The sequence below is a fragment of the Callithrix jacchus genome, chromosome 10 (genome assembly GCF_049354715.1).
Source record: "Callithrix jacchus isolate 240 chromosome 10, calJac240_pri, whole genome shotgun sequence".
NCBI classification, from domain to species: Eukaryota; Metazoa; Chordata; class Mammalia; order Primates; family Cebidae; genus Callithrix; species Callithrix jacchus.
This window is the reverse complement of record NC_133511.1, coordinates 35697688-35715277: the sequence shown is the minus strand read 5'-3', so window position 1 is coordinate 35715277 and position 17590 is coordinate 35697688. Positions and strand designations below refer to the sequence as shown.

The following is a 17590-nucleotide window of genomic DNA, read 5'->3' as shown; positions in this document are numbered from 1 at the left end:
TGTCTCTACTAAGAACCCAAAATTACCTGGGCTTGTTGGTGCACCTGTAATCCCAACAACGTGGGAGGGTGATGCAGGAGAATCCTTGAACCTGAGAGGCAGGGGTTGCAGTGAGCTGAGATCGCACCACTGCACTCCGACCTTGGCGACAGAGCAAGACTCTTGTTCAAAAAGAAAAAAAAAAACATGCTTTTATAGTATCTTTTCCAACAACACTGTCCTGGTTCTCCAAGGACCTTCTCAGGTCAAGTCCCCTCTCACCTCCAGGCTCCTTCAGAGCCTCTTTTTAATCCCCCTCCTACCCTAATAGGACCTCAGGTGTTACTAAAGTTCCTAATAAATTAAACTAAATTTGGCCAGAGACTGCCTCCATACCTTGAGTTCCTACTGAAAGAACTGCAACCTGACTTCAGCAGATAAACCAAAGGCCTAATATAGAGGTTTTGTAACAGATAGCTGAGTCTCAGCCAAGCACAGCAGCTGATCTTCAGTTAGTTACAGGCTACCAACTGATCAGACCATGTCTCAATACTGAGCTGTAACCAATCAAGCTGTTTTTCACACCTCACTTCTGTTTTCTATAAGTGATCCCTGCCTACATTGCAGAGTGGAGCTTTCTAAAGCTCTGCTTGTTCCCAGAGCCACCTGATTCAGGAACTGTTCTTTAGTCTGGGCATGGAGGCTCACATCTATAATCTCAGCACTTTGGGAGGCTAAGGCAGTAGGATGGCTTGAGGCCAGGAGTTTGAGATCAGCATGGGCAATATAACAACATGAAAATAAATAACTAAATGAAATCTGGGAAACATCACATGTGTCATGTGGTTCTAGCCACTCAGGAGGGTCCCTTGAACCCAGGAGTTTGAGGCTGTGGTGAGCTATGACTGTGCCACTGCACTCCAGCCTGTGCAACAGAGTGAGGCCCATCTCTAAAAGCAATTTTTTAAAGGAATCAGTCTTTGTTCAATTACCTTCTGTTGAATTTAATTTGTCTAGAGTTGTTTTTTTTTCTTTTTTTTGACACAGAGTTTCGCTCTTATTGCCCTCTGTGCTGGAGTGCAATGGCATGATCTCAGCTCACCACAAATTCAGCCTCCCAGGTTCAAGCAATTCTCCTGCCTCAGCCTCCCAAGTACCTGGTATTACAGGCATGCACCACTTTGCCCAGCTAATTTTATATTTTTAGTAGAGATGGGGTTTCTCCATGTTGGTCAGGCCGGTCTCAAACTCCCAACCTCGGGTGATTCACCCGCTTCAGCCTCCCAAAGTGTTGGGATTACAGGTGTGAGCCCCTGCGCCTGGCAGCATTTTTCTTTAAACAGTTCTAATGTTGATCACTTCTGTCCCCTTGCCCAAACTTTGCTCCTCAAAGTGTGGTCCACCTTGGCCAGCAGCACTGGCCAGCACAGTAGGCCCTAATTCAGGCTTTCTGCATCAGAATCTGCATTTCTTTTCTTGAGATGGAGTCTAACTCTGTCACCCAAGCTAGAATGCAGTGGTGTGATCTCGGCTCACCACAACTTCTGCATCCTAGGTTCAATTGACTCTCTTGCCTCAGCCCTCTGAGCAGTTTGGATAACAAGTGTGTGCCACCATGCAAATTTTTGTAGTTTTAGTAGAAATGAGGTTTCACTGTGTTGACCAAGCTGGTCTCAAACTCCTGATTTCAAGTGATCCACCTGCCTTAGCATCCCAAAGTGCTTGGGTTACAGGCATGAGCCATCACACCCACACTCAGCCTTTGTGTGTGTGTATTTTTTTAAAAAATTTTTTGGTAGACACATGGTTTTGCCATGTTGCTCAGGCTGGTCTCAAACTCCTGAACTCAAATGATCTACCCACCTCAGCTTCCCAAAGTGCTGGGACTATAGGCATGTCCAGCTATTTAAAATATATATGACTCCCATTCCAGAACCTTCCCCTCTGCGGTGAAGCTTGAGTGGGCTCCCGGCTTTGTTAATTTTTAAAAATTATTTGTTCTTTCTTTTTATTCGATTGGGTTAATTCAAAATCCTTCCTTTCAAAGATGGCACGGTAGGAACAACTCAGGATTGCAGCTCTCAGTGAAGGCACAGAGGGTGAGTCCTAGCTGCATTTCCGGATGGATCTTTGTTGCCCACAGAATGGGGAAATTTCCAGGTGCAGGAGAGTCATGGGAAGCCAGTGCAGCCCTCTTGGCTTCTGCGGGCCGTTTCAGATGGAGCCACAGTGCAGCGGCACCCCGCACAAAATGCGCTGATCTGGGTGCCCTGTTAAACCGGCAATCTGAGATTTGGGAGGGCAGATGAGCCAGACAAGGAGATTTCCGGGAAATGACATTTGAGCCAGTGCAGTGGGCTCCTGCAAGGGAAATCACACAGATTTCGGTGCCCTGCCAGCAGGCGACTAAAACACCTGGGAGAGAGTCATTCGTTCAACTTAAAAAAAAAAATAGGGAGAAAGGGCTCTGAGGCAGGGAGCCAGGTGATCAGGCTCGGCATGTCCCACCCCCACAGGGACAAACAAAACGGAGAATCAGAACGCTCGGGGTTGAGAGTTTCACTGCGGGCACAGATGAATGCAGGACAGTGAAGCTCCGTGGGGGAAGGGCATCTGCCACTACTGACGCATTCCGCCCCTACTGAGGTACATGCCCATTGCTCACGCAGCCTGCCATTGCCAAGGCAACCCGCCATAACAGAGAGACTGCCAACAGGGCAGAGCCCATGACAACAGGGCAGAGCCCACGGGCAACAGGGTGGAGCCCAGGACAGAAGGGCGGAGCCCACAGCAGCAGGGCAAAGCCCACAGCAGCAGGGCGGAGCCCACAACAGCAGGGACTAGAGTGCACCTCAGCAGTTGTACAGCAGAGGGGCTAGACTGTTAAAAGGAAAAACTAAGTAACAGAAATACTTCAGCATCAACAATCTGGGCGTACACTCAGAGACCCAATCAAAAAGCCAGCAACTACTCAGACGACAGGTGGATAAATCCACAAAGATGGGAAGAAACCAGCGCAAAAGGAGGAAAACACCCGAAACCCAAAACACCTTGCCTCCTACAAGGGACCAAAACTCCTCACCAGCAAGGGAACAGAGGTGGATGGAGAATGAGTGTGATGAAATGACGGAATCAGACTTCAGAAGGTAGATAATGAGAAACATCTGTGAGCTAAAAGAACATGCTCTAAATCAATGCAAAGAAACTAAGAACCTTGAAAAAAGATTTGAAAAAAGATTAGAGGAAATGATAACAAGAATGGACAACGTAGAGAGGAATATGAATGAATTGAAGGAGCTGAAAAACACAACATGAGAACTTCACAAAGCATGCACAAGTTTCAACAGCTGAATTGACCAAGCAGAAGAAAGAATATCAGAAGTCGAAGATCAACTCAATGAAATAAAATGAGAAAGCAAGATTAGAGAAAAAAGTGCAAAAAGGAATCAACAAAGTATCCAACAAATGTGGAACTATGTAAAGAGACCTAATCTATGTTTGATAGGTGTACCAGAATGTGACAAAGAGAATGAATCCAAGCTGGAAAATACTCTTCAGGATATTATCCAGGAAAATTTCCCCAACCTAGCATGACAGGCCAATATTTCAAGTCCAGGAAATACAGAGAACACCACAAAGATATTCCACAAGAAGAGCAATCCCAAGGCACATAATCAGCATATTCACCAGGGTTGAAATGAAGGAGAAAATACTAAGGGCAGCCAGAGAAAAAGGTCGGGTCACCCACAAAGGGAAGCCCATCAGACTCACAGCAGATCTCTCAGCAGAAACTCTACAAGCCAGAAGAGAGTAGGAGCCAATATTCAGCATCCTTAAAGAACTTTCAACCGACAATCTCATATTCAGCCAATCTGAGCTTCATAAGTGAAGGGAAAATAAAATCCTTTGCAAACAAGCAAGTACTCAGAGATTTTGTTACCACCAGGCCTGCTTGACAAGAGCTCCTGAAAGAAGCACATAGAAAGGAACAACCAGTATGAACCATTCTAAAAACATACCGAACGCTAAAGAGCATCAACAAAAAGAAGAATCTGCATTAAATAACGGGCAAAACAGCCAGCTAGCATCAAAATGGCAGTATCAAATTCACACATAACAATATTAACCCTAAATGTAAACAGGCTAAATGCACCAATCAAAAGCCACACACTGGCAAATTGGATAAAAAAACAAAACCCATTGGTGTGCTGTATCCAGGAAACCCATCTCACATGTAAGGATACAGAAAGGCTCAAAATAAAGGGATAAAGAAAGATTTACCAAGCAACTGGAGAGGAAAAAAAAAAGCAGGAGTTGCAATTCTCATCTCTGATAAAATAGACTTTAAAGCAACAAAGATCAGAAGAGACAAAGAAGGCCATTACATAATGGTAAAAAGATCGATACAATAAGAAGAGCTAACGATCCTAAACATATATGGACACAATACAGGAGCACCCAGATACAGAAGGCAAGTTCTTAATGACTTACAAAGAGACTTAGACTCCCACACAATAATAGTGGGAGACTTTAACACTCCACTGTCAATATTAGATCAACCAGACAGAAAATTAACAAGGATCTCAAGGGCTTGAACTCAGACCTGGAACAAGCAAACCTGATACACATTTACAGAACTCTCCACCCCAAAACCATATAATATACATTCTTCTCAGCACCACATCACACCTACTCAAAAATTGACCACATAATTGGAAGTAAAGCACTGCTCAGCAAATGCAAAACAACTGAAATCATAACAAACAGTCTCTCAGACCATAGGGCAATCAAGTTAGAACTCAGATTTCAGAAACTAATTTAAACCACACAGCGTCATGGAAACTGAACAACTGGCTCTTGAATGTTGATTGGATAAACAAGGAAATGAAGGCAGAAATAAAGAAGTTCTTTGAAACCAACAAGAATGAAGACACAACATACCAGAACCTCTGGGACACATTTAAAGCAGTCTCTAGAGGAAAATATATAGCAATAAGGGCCCACATGAGAAGAGTGGAGAGATCTAAAATTGACACCTTATCGTCAAAATTAAAAGAGCTAGAGGAGCAAGATAAAAAAAACTCAAAACCTAGCAGAAGACAAGAAATAACTAAGATCAGAGCTGAACTGAAGGAGATAGAGACACAAAAAACCCTTCAAAAAATCAATAAATCCAAGAGCTGGTTTTTTGAAAAGATCAACAAAATAGACAGACCACTAGCCAGATTGATTAAAAAGAAAAGAGAGAACAACCAAATAGATGCAATAAAAAACGATAAAGGGAAAATCACCACAGATTCCACAGAAATTCAAACCATCATTAGAGAATAATAACAACTCTATGCACATAAACTAGTAAACCTGGAAGAAATGGATAAATTCCTGGACACCTGTGTCCTCCCGAGTCTAAATCAGGAGAAAGCCGAAACTATGAATAGACCAATAACAAGGTCTGAAGTCGAGGCAGCAGTTAAGAGCCTACCACACAAATAAAGCCCAGGTCCAGATGGGTTCACAGCCGAATTCTACCAGACACACAAAGACGAGCTGGTACCATTCCTTCTGAAACTATTCCAAATAATCCAAAAAGAGGGAATCCTTCCCAAATCATTGTATGAGACCAACATCATTCTGATTCCAAAACCCGGCAGAGACTCAACAAGAAAAGAAAAATTCAGGCCAATATTCTTGATGAACATAGATGCAAAAATCTTCTATAAAATACTGGCAAACTGGCTGCAACAGCACATCAAAAAACTTATCCATCATGATCAAGTAGGAATCATCCTGGGGATGCAAGGCTGGTTCAACATACACAAGTCTATAAACGTAATTCACCACATAAACAGAACCAAAAACAAAAACCACATGATTATCTCAGTTGACGCAGAGAAGGCATTTGACAAAATTCAACAGCGCTTTATGCTAAAAACCCTCAATAAACTCGGTATTGATGGAATGTATCTCAAAGTAATAAAAGCTATTTATGACAAACCAACAGCCAATATCATACTGAATGGGCAAAAACTGGAAGCATTCCCTTTGAAATCCGGCACTGGACAAGGATACCCTCTTTCACCACTCCTATTCAATATAGTACTGGAAGTTCTAGCCCTCTTTCACCACTCCTATTCAATATAGTACTGGAAGTTCTAGCCATAGCAATCAGGCAAGAAAAATAAATAGAGGGTATTCAAATAGGAAAGGTGGAAGCCAAATTGTTTCTATTTGCAGACGACATGGTAGTATACCTAGAAGACCCCATCGCCTCAGCCCAAAAACTACTGAAACTAATAAGCAACTTCAGCAAAGTCTCAGGATATAAAATCAATGTGCAAAAATTACAAGCCTTCCTCTACACTAATAACAGTCTTAAAGAGAGCCAAATCAAGAACGAACTGCCATTCACAATTGCTACAAAAGCAATAAAATACCTTGGAATACAACTCACAAGGAACGTAAGAGACCTCTTCAAGGAAAACTACAAACCACTGCTCAATGAAATCAGAGAGGACACGAACAGATGGAGAAACATCCCATGTTCATGGTTAGGAAGAATTAATATCATGAAAATGGCTATACTGCCCAAAGTAATTTACAGAATCAATGCTATCCCCATCAAGCTACCATTGACTTTCTTTACAGAATTGGAAAAAACCACCATGAACTTCATATGGAACCAAAAGAGAGCCTGCATAGCCAAGTCAATTCTAAGCAAAAAGAACACAGGGGGGGCATCACACTACCGGATCTCAAACTATACTACAAGGCTACAGTAATCAAAACAGCATGGTACTGGTACCAAAACAGAGATATAGACCAATGGAACAAAACAGAGGCATCAGAGGCAACACAACATACCTACAACCATACAATCTTTGATAAACCTGACAAAAACAAGCAATGGGGAAAGGATTCCCTGTTTAACAAATGGTGTTGGGAAAACTGGCTAGGCACGTGCAGAAAGCAGAAACTGGACCTCTTCCTGACCCCTTCCTGACACCTTACACTAAAATTAACTCCAGATGGATTAAAGACTTAAACATAAGACCTGGCACCAAAAAAACCCTATAAGAAAGTCTAGGCAAAACCATCCAGGACATAGGAGTAGTCAAGGACTTCATGAACAAAACACCAAAAGCATTGGCAACAAAAGCCAAAATAGACAAATGGGACCTAATGAAATTCCACAGCTTCTGCACGGCAAAAGAAACAGTCACTAGAGTGAATCGGCAAGCAACAGAATGGGATAAAATTGTTGCAGTTTACCCATCTGACAAAGGGCTGATATCCAGAATTTACAAAGAACTCAAACAGATTTACAGGAAAAAAACAAGCCCATTCAAAATTGGGCAAAGGATATGAAAAGACACTTTATGAAAGAAGACATATATGAGGCCAACAATCATATGAAAAAATGTTCATCGTCACTGGTCATCAGAGAGATGCAAATCAAAACCACATTGAGATACCATCTCACGCCAGTTAGAATGGCGATCATTACCAAATCTGGAGACAACAGATGCTGGAGAGGATGTGGAGAAAAAGGAACACTTTTACACTGTTGGTGTGAGTGTAAATTAGTTCAACCATTGTGGAAGACAGTGTGTCTTCCTCAAGGCCTTAGAAATAGAAACTCCGCTGGGTATATATCCAAAGGAATATAAATCGTTCTACTATAAGGACACATGCACACAAATGTTCATTGCAGCACTATTTACAATAGCAAAGACCTGGAATCAACCCAAATGCCCATTGATGATAGACTGGATTGGAAAAATGTGGCACATATACACCATGGAATATTATGCAGCAATCAGAAATGATGAGTTTGTGTCATTTGTAGGGACATGGATGAATCTGGAGAACATCATTCTCAGCAAACTGACACAAGAACAGAAAAATAAACACCGCATATTTCACTCATAGGCGGGTGATGAAAAATGAGAACACATGGGCACAGGGAGGGGAGTACTAAACACTGGGTTTTATTGGGGGGAAAAGGGGAGGGCAAGTGGGAGGGGTGGTGGGGAGGGATAGCCTGGGGAGAAATGCCAAATGTGGGTGAAGGGGAGAAAGGAAGCAAAACACACTGCCATGTGTGTACCTATGCAACTGTCTTGCATGTTCTGCACATGTGCCCCAAAACCTAAAATGCAATAAAAAATAATAAAAATAAAAAGACTCAAATGTTTTCAGTCTTTGAATTTTCTTCTCCCTTTGAGCTTTGGGGCCTACTCTCATCTGGTACACAGTGGCATTCTGAGGCCTCTGTTCACCTTGATCTCCATTCTGAAGGACCATGTTTACATCTTTCAGTACCTCCCTGAGACATGATGTCTGGGAAGTAAGTTTGTGGAGACTTTGCAAATTTGAAAATATTTGTTGTATTGAATTTTACCTTGGAATTACTTGCCTTCACAATTTCAAAGGCTTTTTAGGTCTCTGGTTTTTAGTGTTGCTATTGAAGTCTGAACCCATTCTGGCTCCAGATTCTTTGTGTATCAACTGATTCATTTTAGTTTGCTCTTGGGATTCTTGTAGGATCTTTACTTTGTCTCCAGTGATCTGAAATTTTGTGTTCTTATTTTATGGTTTGAATCATGTTAGAGTCCGTAATTCCAGGCCCTTTCAATGGGAAATTTCTAGATTTGCTTCCAGGAACTTTTGACTATCAGTATTTTTTTTATAAGGTCTCCATCTCTGCTTTATTCTTTATGTGGAACTCTTATTGGGTATGTGGGTTCTCTTGAATATCCCACTGGTAGAGTGGGGAGACCAACTTCGTAGCCCCGCCCCAGTGGTCCCACCCCTAGACTGAGGCCCTGAGGCCCGGCGGCCCCATGTGCATCTTTTCAGCGTCCCCCCAGCCCCGCCTCCACCTCTGCAGCTTCGCCCCCGAAGCCCCACCTTTGCCACTTCAGCCCCGCCCCACAGCCCCGCCTCCGCTCCTACAGCCCCACCTCTCTGCCCCGCCTCTGCCCCCCACAGCACCGCATCTGCCTGCAATCCTGGCCTCGGAGGCTCCACCCTGCAGCCCCAGGCCCCGCCCCACAACCACGACTGCTGGTGCCTAACTGGAACCTCGCGGGCAGCACTCCTAGCGTGTTGGTCCCTTGCAGTCGCACAGAGGTGGATAAAACTTGCGGTGCCTCCTTCTGCCCTCCCAGCTACTTCTTCCTGCCAGTGCCTGCGCTTCCACTGGGGAAGCTGTCCCCTAGGATGGAAGGGTCGGGGCCCTGGTGGGCTTCAGATTACTTGGAGAAACTCATGACCCTCCTAAGCGAAGCTGCTGGGAAGGCCGCAGGGAGGCTCCCTGTCGCGGGATTTAGGATTCTGGATGCAGGCTTCCTTTAGGGAGGTGCCTCCTCACTTGCCACGGCGGACCGGGCGCTGTTCGTTCTGAGGCCCCTGTTCCCCGGCTTCCCCACGGCGGCTGTGCTGGAACCCCACATTTGCTGGACACGTGTGCCAGGATACCCAAGTCCAAGCCAAGACCAGCGAGCTTGTTAAAACTGTCCTTGAAAAAAATGTAGCAAAACCTTAAATGAAGTAAACATGTTGACTTTTGAATAATAATCACATTTAAAATGTTGCAACAGTTTTGTAAGAAAGCAATATCTAGAAATGTTTCATGGGTTGGAGTTCAAAGGCTGAAGTATGTTTGTGATGAGGTAACCTAGGTCTCCGTGTCTTCGCATCCTGCTGTGCCCTACCCTATACTGAAGAGGGTTGCAGAGTGACTATGTGCAATGGCCAAACCGCACATGCCCAGTGCTCTGCCCGCCACAACTGCTGAGGAACCTGCTCCCATCCTAACCACTCTCAGATAATCCAATACTCACTCTATTTTAATGGAAAACCACAGTCAGGTTTGCAAATGTTTGGACAACCCAGATCTGAGGACCTCCAGAAAGGAGAGCCTCGCACACCCCCTGTGCAGAAAGAGTTGACTGTGCACATGAAAGCGTGCTGCGGTGGGAGGAAAGCCCTTTCTTCCCTGTATCCCGATATTGTTTAGAACACTACTTTTCCACCCACAAAGGGAAGCCCATCAGACTCAGCAGATCTCTCGGCAGAAACTCTACAAGCCACAAGAGAGTGGGGGCCAATATTCAACATCCTTAAAGAAAACAACTTTCAACACAATTTCATATCCAGCCAAACTGAGCTTCAGAAGTGAAGGAAAAATAAAATCCTTTGTGAACAAGCAAGTACTCAGAGATTTTGTCACCACCAGGCCTGCGTTACAAGAGCTCCTGAAAGAGGCACTACACATAGAAAGGAACAACCAATACCAACCATTCCAAAATCACACTAATTGCTAAGGAGCATCAACATAATGAAGAATCTACAAAAACTAACGGGCAAAAGAGCCAGCTGGCATCAAAATGGCAGTATCAAATTCACACATAACAATACTAACCCTAAATGTAAATGGACTGAATGCACCAATCAAAAGACACACACTGGCAAATTGGATAAAAATCCAAAACCCATCAGTGTGCTGTATCCAGGAAACCCATCTCACATGCAAGGATACACAAAGGCTCAAAATAAAGGGATGGAGGAAGATTTACCAAGCAAATGGAGAGCAAAAAAAAGAAGGAGTTGCAATTCTCATCTCTGATAAAATAGACTTTAAAGCAACAAAGATCAAAAGAGACAAAGAAGGCCATTACGTAATGGTAAAAGGATCGATACAACAAGAAGAGCTAACGATCCTAAACATATATGGACCCAATACAGGAGCACCCAGATACAGAAGGCAAGTTCTTAATGACTTACAAAGAGACTTAGACTCCCACACAATTATAGTGGGAGACTTTAACACCCCACTGTCAATATTAGACAGATCAAACAGACAGAAAATCAACAAGGAAATCCAGGGCTTGAACTCAGACCTGGAGCAAGCAAACCTGAGAGACATTTACAGAACTCTCCACGCCAAAACCACAGAATATACATTCTTCTCAGCACCACATCACACCTACTCTAAAATTGACCACATAATTGGAAGTAAAGCACTGCTCAGCAAATGCAAAACAACTGAAATCATAACAAACAGTCTTTGAGACCATAGTGCAATCAAGTTAGAACTCAGATTTCAGAAACCAACCCAGAACCGCACAGCTTCGTGGAAACTGAACAACTGGCTCTTGAATGTTGACTGGATAAACAATGAAATGAAGGCAGAAATAAAGAAGTTTTTTGAAATGAACGAGAACGAAGACACAACATGCCAGAATCTCTGGGACACATTTAAAGCAGTCTCTAGAGGAAAGTATATAGCAATAAGTGCCCATATGAGAAGAAAGGAGAGATCCAAAATTGACACCCTATCGTCAAAATTGAAAGAGCTAGAGGAGCAAGATCAAAAAAACACAAAACCCAGCAGAAGACAAGAAATAACTAAGATCAGAGCTGAACTGAAGGAGATAGAGACACGAAAAACTCTCCAAAAAATCAATAAACCCAAGAGCTGGTTTTTTGAAAAGATCAACAAAATAGACAGACCACTAGCTAGATTGATTAAAAAGAAAAGAGAGAACAACCAAATAGATGCAATAAAAAATGATAAAGGGGAAATCACCACAGATTCCACAGAAATTCAAACCATCATCAGAGAATATTACAAACAACTCTATGCACATAAACTAGTAAACCTGGAAGAAATGGATAAATTCCTGGACTCCTGTGTCCTCCCAAGCCTAAACCAGGAGGAAGGAAACTATGAATAGACCAATAACAAGGGCAGAAGTCGAGGCAGCAATTAAGAGCCTACCACACAAAAAAAGCCCAGGTCCAGATGGGTTCACAGCCGAATTCTACCAGACACACAAAGAGAAGCTGGTACCATTCCTTCTGAAACTATTCCAAATAATCCAAAAAGAAGGAATTTTCCCCAAATCATTCTATGAGACCAATGTCATCCTGATACCAAAACCTGGCAGAGACCCAACAAGAAAAGAAAACTTCAGGCCAATATCCATGATGAACATAGATGCAAAAATCTTCAATAAAATATTGGCAAGCCAATTGCAACAGCAAATCAAGAAACTTATTCATCATGATCAAGTAGGAATCATCCTGGGGATGCAAGGCTGGTTCAACATACACAGGTCTATAAACGTAATTCACCACATAAACAGAATCATAAACAAAAACCACATGATTATCTCAATTGACGCAGAGGAGGCATTTGACAAAATTCAACAGCCCTTTATGCTAAAAACCCTCAATAAACTCGGTATCAATGGAACGTATCTCAAAGTAATAAAAGCTATTTATGACAAACCAACAGCCAATATCATACTGAATGGGCAAAAACTGGAAGCATTCCCTTTGAAATCCGGCACTAGACAAGGATGCCCTCTTTCACCACTCCTATTCAATATAGTACTGGAAGTTCTAGCCATAGCAATCAGGCAAGAAAAAGAAATAAAGGATATTCAAATAGGAAAGGAGGAAGGCAAATTGTCTCTATTTGCAGACGACATGATAGTATACCTAGAAGACCCCATCGCCTCAGCCCAAAAACTCCTGAAACTGATAAGCAACTTCAGCAAAGTCTCAGGATATAAAATCAATGTGCAAAAATCACAAGCCTTCCTCTACACCAATAACAGACTTAAAGAAAGCCAAATCAAGAACGAACGGCCATTCACAATTGCTACAAAAAGAATAAAATACCTTGGAATACAACTCACAAGGAATGTAAGGGACCTCTTCAAGGAAAACTACAAACCACTGCTCAACGAAATCAGAGAGGACACAAACAGATGAAGAAACATCCCATGTTTATGGTTAGGAAGAATTAATATTGTAAAAATGGCTATACTGCCCAAAGTAATTTACAGAATTAACGCAAACCCATCAAGCTACCATTGACTTTCTTCACAGAACTTGAGAAAACCACCACGAACTTCATATGGAACTAAAAGAGAGCCCGCATAGCCAAGTCAACTCTAAGCAAAAAGAACACAGCGGGGGGCATCACACTACAGGATTTCAAGCTATACTACAAGGCTACAGTAATCAAAACAGCATGGTACTGGTAGCAAAATAGAGATATAGACCAATGGAACAGAACAGAGGCAACAGAGGCAACACAACATATCTACAACTATACAATCTTTGATAAACCTGTCAAAAACAAGCAATGGGGAAAGGATTCCCTGTTCAACAAATGGTGTTGGAAAAACTGGCTAGCCATGTGCAGAAAGCAGAAACTGGACCCCTTCCTGACACCTTACACTAAAATTAACTCCAGATGGATTAAAGACTTAAACATAAGACCTGGTATCATAAAAACCCTAGAAGGAATTCTAGGCAAAACCATCCAGGACATAGGAGTAGGCAAGGACTTCATGAACAAAACACCAAAAGCATTGGGACCAAAAGCCAAAATAGACAAATGGGACCTAATGAAACTCCACAGCTTCTGCACGGCAAAAGAAACAGTCACTAGAGTGAATCGGCAACCAACAGAATGGGAAAAAATTTTTGCAGTTTACCCATCTGACAAAGGGCTGATATCCAGAATTTACAAAGAACTCAAACAGATTTACAGGAAAAAAACAAACAAGGCCATTCAAAAGTGGGCAAAGGATATGAACAGATACTTTACGAAAGAAGACATATATGAGGCCAACAATCATATGAAAAAATGCTCATCGTCACTGGTCATCAGAGAGATGCAAATCAAAACCACATTGAGATACTATCTCACGCCAGTTAGAATGGTGATCATTAAAAAATCTGGAGACAACAGATGCTGGAGAGGATGTGGAGAAAAAGGAACACTTTTACACTGTTGGTGGGAGTGTAAATTAGTTCAACCACTGTGGAAGACCGTGTGGCGATTCCTCAAGGCCTTAGAAATAGAAATTCCATTTGACCCAGCAATCCCATTACTGGGTATATATCCAAAAGACTATAAGTCATTCTACTATAAGGACACATGTACACGAATGTTCATTGCAGCACTGTTTACAATAGCAAAGACTTGGAATCAACCCAAATGCCCATTGATGATAAACTGGATTGGAAAAATGTGGCACATATACACCATGGAATATTATGCAGCAATCAGAAATGATGAGTTTGTGTCATTTGTATAGACATGGATGAATCTGGAGAACATCATCCTCAGCAAACTGACACAAGAACAGAAAACAAAACACAGCATATTCTCACTCATAGGTGGGTGATGAAAAATGAGAACACATGGACACAGAGAGAAGAGTACTAAATACTAGGGTCTATTGGGGGGAAATGGGGAAGGCCAGTGGGAGGGAGAGGTGGGGAGGGATAGCCTGGGGAGAAATGCCAAATATGGGTGAAGGGGAGAAAGGAAGCAAAACACACTGCCATGTGTGTACCTATGCAACTGTCTTGCATGTTCTGCACATGTACCCCCACACCTAAAATGCAATAAAAAAAAAAAGCAAAAAGGAACTAAAGAAGAAGAAAAAAAAAAGAACACTACTTTTCCTTTTGTGGGAAAAAAAAATCTCTGGAGGAAGATGGTAGATAAATTAAACATTGGAATAGAAGCACAACAGGTTTTTCTTAGAGCACTGATCTGCTTTTTCACACACACACACAGAAATGTAAACAGTTATAAAAGGTTTATAAGAATGTTACCTTATGGTGGCCAGTTGTGGAGGCTCATGCCGGTAATCCCAGCATATTGGGAGGCTGAGGAGGGTGGATCACCTGAGGTCAGGAGTTCGAGACCAGCTTGACCAACATTGACGAAACCCTTTCTCTACCAAAAATACAAAATTAGATGGATGTGGTGGTGAGCACCTGTAATCTTAGCTACTCAAGAGGCTGAAGCAGGAGTATCACTTGCACCTAGAAGGTGGAGGTTGCAGTGAGCTGAGATCATGCCATTGCACTGCAGCCTGGGTAACAGAGTGAGACTCTGCCTCAAAAAAAAAATACATTACCTTCTGGTTAAAAGTTAAAATTGGGTAAATATGGCTATAAAGTTTTATTAAAAATTGAGTTTAACATTAATAGTACATTAATGTAAAGGTGAAATTTGACTTCTTTGGTACAAAAATAATATAGAAAGGATTGTCAAGTTGGTTATTATAAAATGGTGTTTGGTTTTCTTTGGGCTGTCTTTATATAAATGTGCTATCAGTATATATTTCAATACCAGCTTAGTTCTAACAGTTCACCAGTTCATGAAAAACCTTCCAATTTAGTTTACTTGGAATAACTTTGCTTTTTACTCTTGTGGGATATGTTGCTGTTATACTCTTTGTGTAGAAATACAGAGCAAGCTTACAGAATGTTTTCTTAAACTAAACACTTATTAATCTTCCAGATATTACCTCTATTTAAAACTCAAGAGTCGTGGATGGCCCTCACCATACTGATGCTTTCTGATTGAGCTTCTCTCTACCCTGAACACGAGAGACCGAATAGGTCTCTTATTAGGGAGGAATGTCATTGCCACTATTCAGCCTGAAGAAGTTACAAAAGATGGATCTTCATCTCTCTGCAACTGTTGGGATTAAGTGTTCTCTTATTAAAGGGAGGGGGCAAATGTCAGAGACATGTGAACCAGAACAACCCCATCCTGAATAGACACTGGTTAATAGGCACTGGGTAAAATGAAGCTGAAACCTACGGGGCTGCATTCCCAGATGGTTAAGGCATTCTAAGTCACGGGATGAGACAGGAGGTCAACACAAGATACAAGTCATAAAGGCCTTGTTGACAGGTTTGCAGTAAAGAAGTCAGCCCAAACCCACCCAAGCCAACACGGCCACAAGAGTGATCTCTAGCCATCCTCAGAGATCTACATTCCCATCAGTACCATGACAGTTTGCAAATGCCATGATAATGTTAGGAAGTTACCCTCTATGGTCTAAAAATGGGAGGCATGAATAATCCACCCCTTATTTTTCCTATAATGAAGAAATAACCACAAAAATGGGCAACCAGCCATCCTGAGGGCTGCTCTGTCTATGGAGTAGCCATTCTTTTTTTTCTTTACTTTTCCAATAAACTTGGTTTTGCTTTGTGCTGATGACTTGCCCTGAATTCTTTGTTGAGCGAGATCCAAGAACCCTCCCTTGGGGTCTGGATCAAGACACCTTTCCTGTAACTTATTTCTCTTCCTGTAACAAAACCTCAGATCTTACCGCCAGTGGCCAAACCAGAGAGGGCCTGTCAGGCAGAAGAAATGAAACCTACAGAAAGAGAAACTGACCGCAATGCCTGGCACCAAGCCAGCTAAGCCAAAAGTAGACACAGGTCTGGCTGAAAAAGAAAGAAAAAGATGATTGATCTTTTTACTCTTTGAGAAGAAGCTTTCCAGTTTAACTTTATGATTTGACATGATAGAAAAAAAAGGCCTGGGGAGAGTGGCATTCCTACCTACGCCATAACCTTTGCATGCTCTGAGAGGTCTAGACCTGGTCTTTTTGGCCAATCATTGATTTTCAGTTTTCAGTGTTTAGTCTCATCCTTGGATGAGACTTGGGCTGGCCTTTCAGTCCTAAGCTTGGTCCAGTCTCAGGTTGCCTATTTGCTGCCCTACAGAGAGAAGGACAGGGAAAGAAGATGGATAAATGATGTTGGGACTGGCCTAGCATATGTGTTACTTTATGGGAAGAGCTTAAGGAAGCTGGAAATAGTGGGCAGAAAAAGTTACCAGAGAACTAGAAAAGAGGGAAGGACGAAGATACTGTTTAAATATTCTGTCTGTTTCAGTGTTTGGCCTTAGCAAGTTTTGATAGCGTGTCTGACTCAGCATGGGCAGAAGTTATTTTCTCTTATTTATGAGTCACTTATTTCTTCATCAGATATCAGCTGTCTGAGTGCCCAGACTCTGGCCATGTATGAGGCAAAGCTTGGCGAGAAGAGGATACCTCCCTGGGCCTGGAGCGCCCATTGGGGTGAGGTCTATTCCTTTATCACTATTTTAAAAAGACTAAAATGTAGGTTGAACATAATCTTGTGGGGTTATATATTGCTTATAAAGAATATAATTAAGGTTGCTTGGTTGTAGGTGACCAAAGGCACTTTCACTAATAAGTAAAAAATAAACTTTTGGAAAGTGAGGAGCTGAGGAAAGGAAAATATGGATGACTCATCTCAAAAAGGACTGCAGGAGCTGAAATTTAGACACTGATGATAGTTCTATTGGGATGTCACAGGGTGATCACACATGGCCATTCTTTCTGTCCCCGAGCTCAAAATTCACATTCCAAAAAAGCAGTATCTGATTGGCTGTCATGGGCTACAGACTCATTAATTGGTCAGAGCAGGGGATCTTTGTGTGATGGCACTGCCAAAACCTCACTCCATGGGGGAAGACACCTCTGCCCCCTGACACACCTACACACAAGAGAGGTATTAACAGAGGACAGGGCTTTCCATGCCAGGCAGGTACAAAGAAGGTATGTTAATAATACATTATAGGGGCATCCCAGAGCCCCTCCTCATTAGATACTGCAACAGGGAAAACAGAGTTTCGCTTCCTGTACATCAGAGTCTCTCTAGGTTGTTTTGCTTATTTCCTGGGGATTTCGATAGTTGTGATCATGGTCAAAGGACCAGAGAGTTGAATGGTGCTCAAAGATTG

General features: G+C 42.3%; 1 protein-coding gene across 2 annotated transcripts in view; it reads left to right on the top strand.

The window, feature by feature from the left end:
• The window catches only part of LOC108590290 (maternal embryonic leucine zipper kinase-like), a 49956-nt gene extending 33931 nt beyond the window's left edge, over positions 1-16025 (top strand). The window contains exon 6 of one of the 2 annotated variants that reach the window (XM_035265178.3): positions 15323-16025. In XM_035265178.3, coding sequence (XP_035121069.3) covers positions 15323-15374 — 52 coding nt within the window. In that variant the 3' untranslated portion in view covers positions 15375-16025. Of the gene's footprint in view, positions 1-2026; positions 7959-15322 lie in introns of those variants that run through there. The other variant, XM_035265177.3, reaches the window with a different exon arrangement.
• Positions 16026-17590: the final 1565 nt, after the last annotated feature.